Source organism: Perca fluviatilis, chromosome 22 (assembly GCF_010015445.1).
Source record: "Perca fluviatilis chromosome 22, GENO_Pfluv_1.0, whole genome shotgun sequence".
NCBI lineage: Eukaryota > Metazoa > Chordata > Actinopteri > Perciformes > Percidae > Perca > Perca fluviatilis.
Genome location: NC_053133.1, coordinates 18,853,696 through 18,870,066, shown reverse-complemented (window position 1 = coordinate 18,870,066; position 16,371 = coordinate 18,853,696). Strand labels below are relative to the sequence as shown.

At 38.7% G+C, this 16,371-nt stretch overlaps 1 protein-coding gene across 4 annotated transcripts; it reads right to left on the bottom strand.

Moving 5' to 3' along the window:
• Window positions 1-5,414: 5,414 nt before the first annotated feature.
• Window positions 5,415-10,961, bottom strand: adcyap1a (adenylate cyclase activating polypeptide 1a). Of its 4 annotated transcripts, XM_039790956.1 has the most exons (7): window positions 10,675-10,959; window positions 10,357-10,461; window positions 9,636-9,770; window positions 8,909-9,013; window positions 7,961-8,095; window positions 7,323-7,443; window positions 5,415-5,848 (listed from the first exon to the last, which is right to left on the bottom strand). In XM_039790956.1, exons 2-7 carry the CDS (start codon window positions 10,452-10,454, stop codon window positions 5,840-5,842), a joined length of 603 nt encoding a protein of 200 aa, XP_039646890.1. In that variant the 5' UTR covers window positions 10,455-10,461; window positions 10,675-10,959; the 3' UTR covers window positions 5,415-5,839. The 4 variants fall into 4 exon arrangements, with proteins under 4 accessions (XP_039646890.1, XP_039646889.1, XP_039646891.1 ...); XM_039790955.1 differs by lacking the exon at window positions 5,415-5,848 and having other exon boundaries at window positions 6,341-7,443; window positions 10,675-10,960; XM_039790957.1 differs by lacking the exons at window positions 5,415-5,848; window positions 8,909-9,013 and having other exon boundaries at window positions 6,341-7,443; window positions 10,675-10,961.
• Window positions 10,962-16,371: the final 5,410 nt, after the last annotated feature.

Below are 16,371 nucleotides of genomic sequence, written 5' to 3'. Positions count from 1 at the left end.
TGTGAACTGCTGTCAGCTCTCTCTATTCGCTGAACATTCACAGAGTGGAGACACAAAACTAACACACACACACACACACACACACACACACATATATATATATATATATGCATTCTGTAACTGAGACTATTGCAAATCGCCAGCTGCTTGGCCTTTATTAAATGTCACACATCCACTGGTCCCCTATAAATACAAACCAGATACAATATGTTGAACCTACAGAAGAAGATTTTTTATTTAATTTTTCACTGATTTTCTGTAAATGAATGACTAAAAAGCGAGCCTCTGTATTGTGGCAACAAGTTACAGCCACTTATTGAAAACTTAAACATGCTGCTTGCATATGACATAGATCAAAACACCCACATTCATATGATATGTTTCAATGTGATATGCCACTGCTTTCCCAGCTATATGCTGGCAACTCCTTCTGTCTCAAGATTGTGCCTTACGTGTGCTACGGGCATCATCATTGACGTGAGTAACGCAACTTGTGGTTGCATTTAACAGTAGCTCAAGTAAAGAGAAATCAGGAGTCAGCAAACTGGCTTAGTAATGTCTGTTACACAGCGGAGTGTAGTGAATTGAGCAAGGTTGCATTTTATTGCTGTGTTTAACTTTTGTAAGAGGAAGAATTTGTAAGTTTGTGATTCAAAAGTTACAGCCTCCCAGTTTGATGTCTAAAATGTCAAGGTTTTTCCAACTCAATATGAATGATATTATGGTGGAATTTAAAGTGATTAAAGAACACAAAACACAACATGTTGGCAATACAAAGCTACAGTACAAAAGTATTAGCACCATAATGATGATATTTTAATCATATCTTAATTATAGTTTATTTGCCATAACCACAATCTAATCAAATGAATTGTCCAGGGTTTTGCAGAAGAGGGCCAATAACCTTGTTATATGATTGAATATATAGTGTAACAGTAGCATACATAGAGAAAAGTCTGATGTCTCACAGCTTCAACACAAAAATATTAGCACCATAATTGGTCCTGAAAAACAAGTCCCAACCCAGCACTGCTCGAAACCTCAAACACCTGAGACCCTGTTTATCCTCGTGAAAAGTTCAAAGTATAAGATGACTGATTATGTCCACTCACATAACAAATGTATCTTTTGCTAAACGTCTGACATTAAAAAAACGACACATTTCACCAGTATGAATACAGCAATAGCTTTCCATAATGGCTGAACTTTTGCACCGTGCTGCAGTCAGTCAAGTAAGGACCCAGGGGGCGGCACTGATGAAAGGGTTTCATGTGGATTCCCCCTCCAGAAAGCTGTCACTCACACGGCACCCAGAGGAGCAGGGGGGATCCTGGGTTGAAGCTCGGAGTTTGGGTTTTGGAGTAGGAGTTGAACGTGTAAGAGAGAGAGTCTGAGTATATCAGGCTGCAGTTTCCCAACAGCAAAGTTGGATATGAAATAGACACAATGTCAAAAAATGGCACCACATACGTATATTTGAATATATTTGCTTTTTGATACTAGTGTTGCAACTTATCTTTTATCTAAAGGCAGCTTAGGAAATACAAGGATTTTGAGTTTGATTTGTTCTCCTCATACATTGTTAAAATGTAAAAAAAAACTATTTTTGGAGTTCAGATGAGAGATTTAGCTTCAAACATTTTTAGCAGCGTAGCAGCATGGCTCTATGGATGTCAATGTCGGTCTATCCACCCACAGACTAAAATATCTCAACAACTATCGAATGGATTGCTATGAAATTTAGAACACACATTCATGGTCCCCTGAGGATGAATCCTGCTGACTTTGGTGATCCCATGACTTTTATCTAGCGCCATCAGAAGGTCAAAGGTTTCACTACATATCCAGTGAAATATCTTACATTCTACCAGATGGATTGGCACAAAATTTAATACATCCATTCATGTTTCCCAAATTACGAATCCTAATGACTTGAGTGATCACTAAACTTTTCATCAGGTCAAAATGTCACTTTGCCCTGTACAACATTTTCATTAGCCTTAGCTGCACTTTGTGTTTAGTGCTAATTCGCAATAGTATATAGCATACTGAACTAAAATGGTGAACATTGTAAATATCAAACATGCTAAAAATCTAAATGTTAGCATTGTCATTGTGAGCATGTTAGCATGCTGACTTAAGACTGTAGACTCTTACTGTAGTGTTGGTACTTTTTTTCTTGTAAAACCTTGGATACTTTGATCTCTTTGGGCCTCAAAATCCTTCAAGTGAAATAAATTCAGATGTAAAAAATCCACTTTCAATTACTTGCTCAAATGTGCAATTCACATTGCCTTTGAAATTGTAGAATTCTTTTTACTTTTAGCACATTTTTGCACGTCTTGACTGCTGTGCGTTGTGATTAAATTGTGAAAGCATTGGTTACAGTGTATGTGTGTGTGTGTGTGTGTGCGTGCGTTTTTCTTTATGTTTGTGCACTTTTATGAATCCCTACACATTACTCCATCTCTGTTTTCCTCTTTATCAGCCCAGCCAGTAAAAGACAACATAGCTGAGAGACTGAAGTCATTTTAGTGAAATATATCAGCGTGATCTTTGGGTGCCCAGGAACGCCACCGGTGCCCCGCCCACTCCCAACGCATCCTCCTGGGACTGGTTGCCTGGCAACACTGTCTGATTGGGTTAGCCTGGTTAAGAAAGGGTCTGGCACGGGCCGGAGGAATCAGATCACTCCCATTGATCATCTTCTCTCTGCACTCCTCTGAGAGTTGAGGCCACGGCCACAAAATCAAAGCCCTGCCGTCATGTCTGAGAGGGGGGTTATTGCGCACACGGGGGAACAGGGAGAGACACGACAGGCTTTGTGTGGGGGCTCAGTCTGATACTGTAGTGTGATTCTGTGACTACTCACAGTCACAAGCAATGTGATTGCAATTGAAGCCTTTTAAAGAGATTTTAGGGCAGGTCTTCAGAGATTAGCCTTCAATGCTTCGTGGTGACCTACAGTAATATCAGATATTATGAGATGCAGGCATCTATTTAAGGTCATTAGCTGTGATTTCTAAGTATACAGTGGAGATAAGGAAGAGGGTGGAGGGCTAGAGGGTGGGTGTTGGTATTCCAAATGCCACCTGCTGCACTCACAGTGTGGAAGCCCCTTGGGTTCTCAACAGTAGGGAGACACACTGGACTGATAGGTTATCACATTTTATCATTATATTATAGCGATCATAGAATTATTCCATTGCAATGTGTATATTTGACATCCTGCTTCTGCCTATGGAGGAAAATCAATATGAGCTTCAATGTGGGTTCTGAGGCTAATGCTTTATAATAAGCAGACTTTACAGTTAGCTAACTTAGCATTGTGTCAATCCTGCTCCAACTCTAAGTTCATGTTTGCTAGTTTTCTTACAGGGAACAGGCATTTATCTTATGATTTGTTGTGTATGTAGTGAAATAAATAGATATGGATAAGGACAAAGATTTTAAAGGTACCTCAAAATGTTAGCTTACGTATCTAGCTATGAAATAGTTAATGGCTGCTTGCTTTTTAAACCTTGTCATAGCATCATTTGCATCTCATTAGGTGTACTCCTGCACCACAGGGACCGTAGAGGGAAACCCTTTGAAGGTTAAAGTCCCACTCTGCCACTCCCTGCTTGCAAACACACCCAGTAAAAGATGTGCCTACTGGTATACTGGAAAGGTTCAAAAATACAAGCCCAAAGGGGGTATTTCGTATGTCGTTTTGTCTCCTACTGTTGCAGTAATTTTGTATGACAATAATGTAGGACTGCAACTAGCAATTATTTTTTACTATCAATTCATTTGTTGAATATTTATTCTATGAACCAATTAATCGTTCACATAAATAGTGAAAATGCTCTTTACAAGTTGACATATTCCAATTTAAATCCCAGAAATTTGATTCCAAATTTGAAGACATCTAGTTTAATATCACAATAACCAATAACTCCAATGACCATTCATATTTTTTTGCATTTTTGCTTACAAATGGATGACTACGGGCGCCCGGATAGCTCAGTTGGTACAGTGGGCGCCCATATGTAGAGGTTTACTCCTCAACGCAGCAGGCTGGGGTTCAACTCCGACCTGCGGCCCTTTGCTGCATGTCGTTCCCCCCTCTCTCTCCCCTTTCATGTCTTCAGCTGTCCTATCAAAATAAAGGCTGAAAATGCCCCAAAAATAACCTTTAAAAATAAATGGATGATTAGTTTATTATCATAATAGTTGCTGATTAGATTTCTGTCAATTAATCAATTCAGTGACTAATTGTTCTCTAAAACAATGGTATAAGACCACTGCTGCACCACAGCCTGCACATATTAGGAGCCTATCTTGAACCATCTATATGAAAACGTATTCATATAACTTTAAACTTATATAACCAGGAAAGCCACAGCATAAAACTGCATTCAGTCTACTTTGTGATGTGGGTTGTGCTGGGGAAAGATGGCTTCTCTCATAGCAACAGCAGCTGCACCACCACATTATTTTATGTAAGACTTCACATAAAGAGGTAGATTTCTCTCGTAATACATGTGGATACATTCTAACATTTCTGTGGATGTTTAAGCTCTTTTGATTCACATGTCGACATTGTTGGTTTTGGCAACAAAGTGAATGTACCAGTGTTGAGACCTGCCAACTGTTCCACCAGTACTGCAGGCCTTTGGTGGCGACTGCTGAAGTCCTGGAGAGGTGTAAAGTGCAGCAAGGCAGCGTGTGGAGCGGACTGGGTGATCCCTCCCACGTCTCTTTACTCATGCTGTCCCGAGGGGAGGTAGACACCCAGCCAACTGGTGTCACCGTTTGTCTGCCAAAAGCCACTGAGTCACCATGAAAATGGGGGCAGAGATTTGGATCGTTTAGTCTCCTTCTAACCAGCTTAGCCTTTGTTTCTTATTTATATTGCAACATCTTGTATTATTGACCGTCCACACAGCTACAACATACAACTCCCGCACTGATGCAAAGAGAAAAGTGATTGACACTTCCTATTTTTGTTATTTTAGCGTGAATTTAATATTTTTTTCCCCAGTGTTTGAATGTGTGTGTGTGTGTGTGTGTGTGTTTGATTGGAAGTTGCAGTATGTTGCTTTGTCTTGTCTAATGGTGTGTGGTCTTTTCGATGATTTTAATACTGCTAATTGTTTACCTCTGTGATGTCCACGAGCTGATTTTTCTCCTAATTTCTTTCATCTCTCCTTTCATATGTAACATTCTGTTAAACCTGTCGAGGGAGGGTCCATCTCCATTTTAATAACATAATGAGTTTGGTCTTTATTACTCGTTTTCATCCTCTCAAATACGTCTTAACTAAAAGACTTATGGTGATATTGGCTTCAAAGATTAGACGAAATTTTTGTTGTTTACAAAAATTTATTCATACAAATCTTACAACACTTTTTTTTTAAACATTTATTGACTTGACCCTTGCAGATCGCCATTTGAAGTAGTAATCTAATATTCATTTTCTACACAGTAAATATATATATATATATCTTTGAAGATTATTTCATTTTAGTAAGGCTATTGGCGCTTTCATTATCATACATATAATGTTTCATGGAGAGCGGAAAACTGATCCTTCCCTCTATTTTCACAAAAAGCTACGTCTATGCTCTAAAAACAAAGTGCAAAAGAAAGCATTTGCAAGCGAGTACGCTTGGCGTCTTAAAGCTGGATGCTTCTAAAGATCCTATCAAACGTCTGTGCAACACAAAAACAACAACAAAAGGGTGAAATGTAAGCTGATGATGTGCAGCATTGTAGGGCTACTAAATAGCCATCTGTGATTCATGGCGATTTTAAAGTCGATGCAAGGCACCACAGCCGCAAACTGCTTCCTGCGTCACAAAGCCTAGAGGAGAATGCAAAATTAAAGAAAGATTGATACAGTAAACACAGATCGAAGAACTTCTTACCCTGCTGTTTTGAACTTGTTCTCAACTTGCTTCTTATGCAAAATATATATTTCTCTCTCACAAATATGGTAAGAAGTGTGCAGACGGGGGGATATAATTTGTTTACAGTCAGCTTTTTGTCTTATCTTGTAGATTTTTGCAAACTTTGATCCCTCAACTTTTCAAAATCAACATGGTATTTGTCATCTTTTTTCCTCTATTTGCTTTCTCTTGATGTCTCTCTAACTTCTTGTGTACGTGCATCTCATCCTTTCTCTTCTTTAAATCAAATTATGTTAATTAGGGCAGATTTTGTGCCATACTACAGAAAGAGACCACTTTAAATGTCCAATCACAGCTTTTTCTTCATATACATTTTAACACTTGGTTACAAAATCAATTAGTTTAGTAACAGAGCCTAAATGATAAAGCATGACATTAGACTTAGAGATTCTTGCCAGCAGTAAAGTACATTCAGATAATTCTTCAGAGAAGGACAAAGTTTCAACATACAGTTTGTGTAGAAATGTGAGAACAGAACACAAAACAACATCCAGAAATGACAGGTATGTATGTTTGCAGTAGTCAGAAAGCAAGCAAAACCATCTAGTTGGAGTCGTCTGCACAGATGCGGTGGCTAGTGCAATTACTTTAATCATGCAATCTACTGAAGATTTTTTTTTTTTTTTTACATTGGTTCACATGACAGAAAAGGGAAGCACAATAGACCCCGAAGGTTGAAACACAAAAGATAAAAATGCCTCATGTCTCTCACAAAGAACAAATTAGATGGATAAGTCACCATGTAACAAGTTTCATTTCTTCTTTTTTTATGCTTTTTTTTATAATTTACCTGATGCTTTAGATGTTAGTGATACTTATTAAATGGGCAGAGATACATGAGAAACCCTTCAGCAGAAACCAGTTGATAGAAACACAAGATTGGCAATTTACATGAATCAAAGGTGTAAGCTCACTCTCACACAAGGTGTAAACACTGCGGAAGAAAAGGACAAGAAAAACCTCAAAAGTACTCTGGTCCTCATCTCAGATTTGGTTGGGTTTTTTTGGTCAAGAATATCCTTTTGACTTGAAAATGGATAACTGGCGTTGTTTAAATCCAACAGGGCTCTCATCTGGTCTAACCCAGATCTACTAAAATTATCTTATCATCCTTGCATCCATAAAAAGGATAAATCTGTCAAATCAATCAGCAATGATATGTATAACATATCGGTCTAAGCAAAAGTCTCTCCACACTGTGGGATTAGGAGGAATAAAGGTAAACATCTGTGAGACTCTAAGAGAGACAGGAGCACAAATGAGGTGGAAGAAGAGTTGAGTGTTTGAGTGTTAAAGGTGAGAAGAAAAAGGAGGGACATGAGACGCCGCTGCGAGGATAACGGCCTCAGGAAAGAGCCTGAAACTCACCGGAAATTCGGGAGAGAACTGTTTCAGCCAGTCTCCCAAAAAAGCCTCAAACTCATCCCCGTCCGGGAGGGCATCAAAGTCTATGTCTTGTAGGATATGGTGAAAACCTATGTCTTCAAGGCTGTTGTGAATAAAGACAACTAAACTCTTAATGTCACTTTACAAAAAGCAGCATTCAATACATTGATTGTCTTTTAAACTATTTATTTTCCTCACAATCATATCTCTTCACTAAACGTTTAAAAGACAGGGCTGTTTGGAGCATATCGTCATGTCAACAATTGTCTCCCCTCAATAAATAGGTCTAAAAAACATAAATCAATGAATACATAAATAGAGGCTATTTTTTTTTAGAATGAACAAAAATTGGTCCACAAAGTAGACATGTGTGTCCTCAAGTGCTTTAAGTACAAAATAAAAAACAATATTATTATCAAAATATTCATTTTAATGGCTTACTTCATACATAAATACATGTTTAAGAACACAAAAGCGATCCACTGATTGTTCAGATCTCAAAATGACTTCATGTGGGGCTGCACACACTTAAGTTTTTTGTTTTTGTTTTCAGGAGGGGAGGAGGAAGATGCTACAAATATGCCAGCCGGCGTCCTTTGTTTCTAATTCTCTGTCTATACCTTTTCCCAAGGACTGCTGCCAGGTATTTCTTGACTGCCATTTGCTTTCGGTAGCGGCTGTAGCTGTCTGTGAAGATCCCGTCTGAGTGTCGCTTGGACAGAGGCTCTGAGCTGTCGTCCATCATTTTCCCCCCGCTGTGTGAGAGACAAAAGGTTTCACTATCATCACATTGATGCATTTATATTCACATGATCCCCTCTGTATGGACAGCATGTGGGGCTGAGGTGAAGCGACACTTCAATTATCTTTGTGTCATCATCTTAGAGGGGAAATAATTAGATAATCAGATTTCCCATTTTGTCCACAACAATGCAGCCTGCAGAGACACACGCTGTGTCCTTAGAGCATTTTAGGGAAAATAATCAGATTTCACCATTTAGTTTTTTTTTTTTTTTTCAGGACAAAGCAGGGAGCCTGTACTTGCATTGTTAAAATGCTTGCATAAAGAAGCTTTGCAAAATGGGCTTTGATTTAGGAGACATATTCTCTCTTTGTTTAACTTTAAGCCCATCAATCATACAATCTGCCATATATTTCGACCTGCAATAAGATGTGATAGGCCTGCTCATAAGGTTTGAGTAATTGCCCCCCCCCCCCCCCCTTTCATCGGGATCCACTGGGACTCTAGCCTATAAATTATTCATATGGAAATAAATGTAAACCTGTGCGGGTTAATTCTTCTCTCTGCGCCTTAACGACGCAGCAGCAGGCTCAGAAAACCACACTTACCAAATCAATCAAGCTCCTGTTTGTGCTCTTATAGCATTATACAGGCTGATTCAGAGGATGTTAGATTCATGCTGGGAGATAATGGGACCACAGACATGTACAGTACGTTTAACAGCGTGAAGTATGAGCATTTAAAGGAGCAGACCAAAGAAACAAAAACGCACATAGGACAGAAAACATAATAAAAGAAGAGGTGACAACCAAGAAGATGCTCTTACCCTACACGTTTTGCCATCAGAGACTGCAGATATTTCCTTGCTGATAACTGACCCAGCGCTTCCCTGTAGGCTTTATTAAACATGCCGTCTGCATGCCTTTCCGTTCTGGGATGATAGATAGCCACACAGTAAAATCACCACACACCCAGCGCAAGAGAGGCAATAATTTCAAGTAGCTGCACTTAAAAAAAAAAACATCTTAACAAGTCGATTATAAGTATAATATTGGGCCTTGTGCTCTATTAATTCCGAAAAATACAAGTCGTTTTTAGATTATTTCCACGTGCCTTTTTTGAGGTGCTTTCTTAAATTACCCAGAGTAGGCTATTTTACATTTAATCAACACTTCGGCTGAAACCGCCCAATTCTCTTATTTTAGTTAAGTAAAACTAAATGTTAGACTCTGATAAAGAAGTTTTCTGCGCTTCGGTATGAAGCCAGATTTCACAAAGAATGTTAACTCTTTTCTTGCAGTTTGAAGACGTTGATCCTTTTAATGAAAGCATGATTTCAGTCGACTAAGTTTCCCTGGGGATTCACTTGAAACAGGACTAATCTGGTGAAGGCGTGTCTCGAAATAATAAATAACATTTCGACGATACGTTATTCACACAAAACGTACAACATACGAGGACAGAAATAGGACTACGGCAATGAGACGTTCAACATAGATGTCGCTAACGTTGAGACAAAAATAAGTTTGGGTAAAATGTTAATAAATAGTCACCTTTTGTCTGGAGGGTAATACAAAGTGTAGACGTCGTCAGCGACAGACGGAGGGCTTCTCACATCCATTTGGTCTCTGTCGTAATCCAGGGACGGTAAGGAGTTTCCATCCTCATCATAAACCTCACTGTCAAGTCTGAAAAGATTAGACACGTTTTCACAATCTGCTTCAGTAACTCTGCGGCTGCTGAGGAGTGACAGTGCATTCAAATATACATAATTAAACATGTTTTATGAACTCGTTTATTGATATTTTATGTCTTAAATTAAAACAGAAGCATTATTCTGTTTAATTGTCCACCAGAAATACCACAGTTTATATTGGTATATAACATATATTCAACTGTTGTCGATTGTTCAAGATCAGAATCCATGTTCTTACAACAAAACCGTTTCCCATTCATTATCTAATCACATGAATTGATCGATTAATGGCTGCAGGACAGATGGAGACACTGTACTTCACTGCCCCAGCAGCCTAAATCACATTACAACCGTTCCCTGGTGAATGTTTCTCCGCAATTATTGCTGTGTGAGCAGCCCCATGGATCCACTGTCAAATGATGTAATCCAGTAATCTAATAGACTATTATAGCCACAGACATAACTAACTGTGAAGCAGATATGGTCTTCAGCCTGCATCCTGCTGCTGAGTGCAACAATGCCAAGCCAAAAGAAGAAAGAAATCAACACCTGAAAAGTGACAGTAGGAGTGTACATACCTAACACTGGGAAAGCTAAGCCCCACAGGTGAGCAGTTGACGCTGTAATGCATTATGATTCCATAGATGAGTAAGGCTAAAGTCGCTTTACTTGACATTGTCCTGCTGCAAGAGAAAAAAACATGAAGTGAGTTAACAGGTGTATAATCAAACCTATCTACTCATGCGAACAATTCTTTGATGCATTTTGGGAGATTGTATTGTTTCCTGTTACTTTCACACCAAACCTGTGAGTTTGTAAAAGCACAAAATCAACCACGCCTGACTTTTTTTGCCTACTTTTACGCTGCGTAAAATCCCCCGAAAAGTGCCTCTTACCAGTTGTTGGACGCGATCCGCTGAGGACCTCAACTGGGAGAGTGAGATTGGATCTCAGTCACTCTCTCTCCCTTCCTCTCTTCCTCTATACCCTCAGTGAAGCGCCTCTTCGGTCTCCTTGTGCTTGTTCCGAGTGTGCAGCCCTCCGTGCGCCCGCAGCTCAGTTCTGTGGGATTTCTACGTGCACTCGGTCATGGAGAGCGCCTAACATTTGTCTGCGAAGAACTTTCCTGCGTCCTATGAACTTAACTCCCCTTGGTTTTTTATTCATATATCCGAGAGACATGCCTTTTTCACTTGTCACGTAGGTGGGGGAGTTGGAGAGGGGAGGTGGGCGGCTGCGTCATAGCCCCCCCTCCCCCCGTCCCATTGGAGTGCATCCTTCTTCCGCGTCAATGAAAGACCCCGAACCAAGTCTTAAAAAAAGAAATGGATCCTGTGAATTCAAACATTATCATTAATTAAACAGTGAATTCATGTCAACATTTGACGTCACAAGAGGCCTGGTTGGCTGGGAGGGAGCATGTCCAGTGCCGAAATGTGCAGGGGAGCTGTCCAGTACTGAAATATGTCTGACAGCTTCTAGGCTTTCAGGCATTAAATAGATGTCTCTGAGGCAGCTGACTTCATTTATAAATATATTTTTGACCATATTTCACATGTTTCACCTTTCCACCTCTGTTAAGTCAGAGGCCAGACTCAGTTACACAACCACTTACATAAGTGTTGTTCAGAGGTCGTAAGTAAAGGAACTGTTAATCTAACACAGTTTATCTAAAACACTCAAAATCACTGAATTTGATAATGCATTATTTTTAATGGACACTGATGCAAATCTGTGGTATTAACATACTTATATATTTAACTATCTAACATTAGCAATTGTCTTGTGGAGCTGTCCAGTGCTGAAATATGACTGACAGTCTTTCTTATAACGAATGCACCAAAAAGGTGTCTCTGAGGCAGACTGATTTACATTCTAAGTATATTTATAATGTTGTCTCTGATACTTAAGTATAATGTCGAGTTTGAATCTGAGTCATCTGATTAAAGCATTTGTATTAATGCAGTTTTACATTCTGATGTTTTTATTTTCTTGTTTTAGGCTTCTTGTTGTATTCCTCATTTGCAGTAATACAAGAAACGTCACTATCCTGTGAAGACCATGTATCTCCAAAACATCAACTTTGAGTTAAAACAAACTTCAGCTTTGTGATCATGCATTTTCCAGATAACCCAGTGGTTAAATGGTTTATTTAGCGTTATAAAAGGACCCATAAAGGAACCATTAATGTGATAACACAGTTTATCTGAAGAATTCAGAATCACCAAATTTGGAAATGCATGATTTTTATTGGACAGTGACGAAAAGAGTTCGTATTAGCCTATTTATATAATTAACATGCATTAATGTCTTGCGGAGCTGCCCGGTGCTGAAACATGACTGACAGTCTTTCTTCTACAAAACGTTTCTTTAACTAAAGCACTAAAGAGATGTCTCTGAGGTAGCTGACTGATTCATAAGTATATTCTATTTTTCTACATATACTCCACCTCTGTCAAGTTCAGTTATACAACCAGAAACCTGTCACCTGAGTCATCTAGTCATCTCTTGAACCACTTTCCGTTTTCGTAAATGTACACACAATTCAAATATTCAATGAATAACCTGAATCCAGTGGTGGAAAAGTACTCAGATCCTTTACTTCAGTAAAAGTATCAATACAACAATGTAAACACACATTACAAGTAAAAGGTGTGTATTCAAACTCCATTATCATCAGTAAAATGTATCGAAAGTAAAAGGATTCATTCTACAGGAGAACCGCTGTTGTCAAATTGTTATTGCGACTAATTTTATTTTTATTTACTGTTAGGTAGTTTATCCACTGCTTCCCAAACATAGGGGTTGGGCCCCTCCAGAAGGCCAAAAGATAAACTACAAGGACTAAAAGGACTCATGACTGCCCCTGTTAGTCACCATTCTTTATCCACACAGGTATCATGACCATGTGTTGAATCTTTAGTGGGTGATTCAGACCGGTCGATACTCGTCTGGCTCTGACGTCATTCAACAGTTTGCTAAGTGTAAGAAATGCTGAATTCTCAAGTTGAAGAGGGGGTAAAATCTCAGAAAATGTCCACTGAAGTAGAGCACTTTCTTTACTCTGAGAGAGCACTGCACCCAAGTGGTTATGAAAAGAAATTTCACTGTAGTGTATCAAGGTTTTTAATGCCACAGACCTCCAGACAGGAGGAAATGTTCTTCAAGATACAGGAGTTGTCTTAGTATACAGAATTACCTAACTGTATCAATTCAAAATGGACATGTAAAGAGAGCAAAATCGTCATAAACCCGCCTTTAATGAGTTAGGTAGGCTATAAAATAATTTCTGATTACTGTAACACAAGACAATAATAAGGTAATCAGGATTGTTTTTTGTTGAATTGGTTATCACAGTAAAATGCTGATTACTCGACTGGTTTTGATCATTATCTAATTATGTTTTTAATCAATATGTGACCTGGTATTGCCAGGATATCACTTCTCCACACTCTAATTTTATGTGCAGAGCTGAGAACATAAAGTCTTATCTATAAAGTAGATAAGAATTCTGATCCAGTAATTTCCTAATGATTGACTCACCTCACCATATACAGTAAGAATCACAGTGAAATAACACTGTAATAAACTTGCTGCCCTGAACATTTTAATCTCCTGCTGTTAAATGTTTCCGACCCAAGTTAAATGTTTGTTGCTTTTGTAGCCACACTGTATAATAAAAGCATGTGTTGATATAACATGTGGATTATTTAATGAAAATGATAAACAATCAGATAAATCTAACATAAAATCAACATACGGTAAGTTTACAAATTGCTCCTTACAGTAACACATCAATAATATTGGCACTGTAAAAGCAAATGCACTACTGTTTGGTCAGATGGGTCTGCAAACAGCAGCAGCTTCCTTCAATTCACACTGTTTAATTTCTTTCACTTGGAAAGAGAGCTGTGAGTAATCATACCAGATGTGTGTGTGTGTGTGTGTGTGTGTGTGTGTGTGTGTGTGTGTGTGTGTGTGTGTGTGTGTGTGTGTGTGTGTGTGTGTGCACACGCGTGTGTGTATTGTGAGCTTTATCACCCCAATAAAGAACATATGACTCATTCTAATTTTAGCACTGTTAGCTTTTTATATCGGCTACCAGTGTTGACATGTTGTGTTTAAAGAGTTTTATTGAGGTTACAGTCTTATGATTCAAGTATTTTACCACTCAGCTTTTACAACATGCGAGTGAGACGTGTGTCATGAGAGTGGCTTGTGATGCAAAAAGATGAAAATTGGAAACGTGGATACAAACAAAATAAAATGTACAAGTTAATGTAATGTATCATGTATTTCATTTTGTCAGAGCTTTTTTGTGGTTGATACATGTGCATACATGTGTTCATGTTTTCAGAATTGTGTGCATAGTTCCATTTTGTGCGTGTATACAATGGAGAAAAAATACTTTCATCAGTGCCTCATTAAACCTTCAGGTTTCTGGGATCAACAGTACCTCAAAATGGCCCAGAAGAGGATGAACTTTCAGCACCAGCTCAGGAAGTTTAACCTGCCTCATGAACTGCTGCTCCAATTCTACTCTGCAATCATCTAGTCTGTCCTCTGCACGTCCATCAATGTCATATGTCAAGTCATATAGTGTCAATAATCCTGTGACACTAAAACATCCACTTACCTACAAATTATAAATTATATATTTACAGTTTTAAATACACATTGTGCTTCAACATGTACATATCATTCCATTTATTGCTTATTCCTTTGCACTATTGTATATGATTACAATGTAACACTTGTAGACATGTCTCAACACTTGTAGACTTTATATATATATATATATATATATATATATATATATATATATATATACATACAGTACTGGTCAAAAGTTTTAGAACACCCCAATTTTTCCAGGTTTTTATTGAAATTCATGCAGTTCAATGTCTTATTGTATTCTGAAATGAAAGAATAGAACAAATGAAAAATTTAAGTTAAAAAATAAATCATGGAATCAATTTATAAACCAAAATGTATTCTACATCAAAGTAGCCCCCTTTGGCAGATATAACAGCTGAAAACAGTCGTGGCATTCTTTCTACAATGGAAATCAAATATTCTTCAGAAAGTTCTTCCCAACTCTGTTGCAGAAGTTCCCATAAATGTGTGGCACTTGTAGGTTGCTTTGCTTTCACTTTTCTGTCCAGTTCATCCCAAACCAGCTCAATGGGGTTTAAGTCTGGTGACTGTGCTGGCCACTCCATGTTTTTAAGCTTACCATCTTGTTCTTTTTTCCTAAGGTAGTTCTGGCATAGCTTGGACTTATGTTTTGGGTCATTATCTTGCTGTAGGATGAACCCCTGACTGACTAGGCGCATACCAGAGGGTACTGCATGGCGCTGCAAAATGCTGTGGTAGCTGTTTTGGTTCAGGGGGCCTTTCACTCTTTACAAATCACCGACCGTGGATCCAGCAAAACCGCCCCAGACGATCACGCTTCCTCCTCCATGTTTGACAGTTGATGTCACACACTGAGGAACCATCCTTTCACCTACTCGATGGCGTACAAAAATCCTGCGTGATGAACCGAAGATTTCAAATTTTGATTCATCAGTCCATAACACCTTCTTCCAGTCTTCAGTAGTCCATTGTCGATGTTTCTTGGCCCAGGCAAGCCTCTTTTTCTTATTCTGACGTCTTAGCAATGGCTTTCTTGCTGCAAGTCGACCTACCAAACCTGCAGCTCCAACCTGCAGCTCCAAGTCTTCTCTTTACAGTCGAAACTGTGACTTCTTATTACGACCACTATTAAGCTGTGCTTGAAGCTGTTGTCCTGTGAGCCGCCTATCACGCAAGCTGTTGACTCTCAGAAACTTGTCTTCTGGTTCTGTTGTGACTTTGGGTCTGCCAGAACTCTTCCTGTCTGAGTTTCCCCCAGTTTCTAAGTGCCTTTTAATGGTGAAGAATACTGTACTCACTGACTTTCTTCGCAATTTCTCTGTAGGAAAGACCAACATTCTTAAGTGTTATGATGGTCTGTCTCTCTTCCATTGTTAATTGCCTTTTTCCTGCCATTTTTATAGCAACACACTACTTTGCAGTACAATACTGTTCAAATAATGCTCACGAGGGTATGGTACCACAGTGTGTTCCAACAATACTTTTATACAAACAGAGGGGGTTGTAAGTAATCCAGACAAGTTGGAACACCTGTGGGAATTGGTAGCACCAACTTTCAAAGCTTGAACCTTCAACCTCCATTGCTGCAGAACAGCTTTAAGTTGTTAACCCATTTCTTGTTCCCTGAAAAAGGCCTTTTTGTAAAATACTGAAATGTACATTATTTTTCAGTTTTGGGTAACCTTACTTTTTTTTAACCTTCTTCACCACTTACCTTTGTACCATTTCAAGCTATTCATTGGACTTGAACTGTTAAAATTTCAATAAAAAACTAAACAAATTGGGGTGTTATATACAGCTGTATATCTTTTTCTATTTTCCTGTACATTGTTCTGCTTGTAACACTGAGAGCAATTTAAAACCAGAGTCAAATTCTCTGTATGTGTTCACATACATTGCCAATAAAGCTGATCCTCATCCTGTTTTCCTGAGCTGCAGATGTGCAGCTGCAGTAT

Coding starts and splice junctions, on each gene's coding strand:
- adcyap1a (XM_039790955.1), bottom strand. CDS start 10,454: ATGTCAAGTAAAGCGACTTTAGCCTTACTCATCTATGGAATCATAATG. Junction 9,771..10,356: donor CTTAGCTTTCCCAGTGTTAG/GTATGTACACTC, acceptor TAATCTTTTCAG/ACTTGACAGTGAGGTTTATG. Junction 8,096..8,908: donor CTGATGGCAAAACGTGTAGG/GTAAGAGCATCT, acceptor TCTCTCACACAG/CGGGGGGAAAATGATGGACG.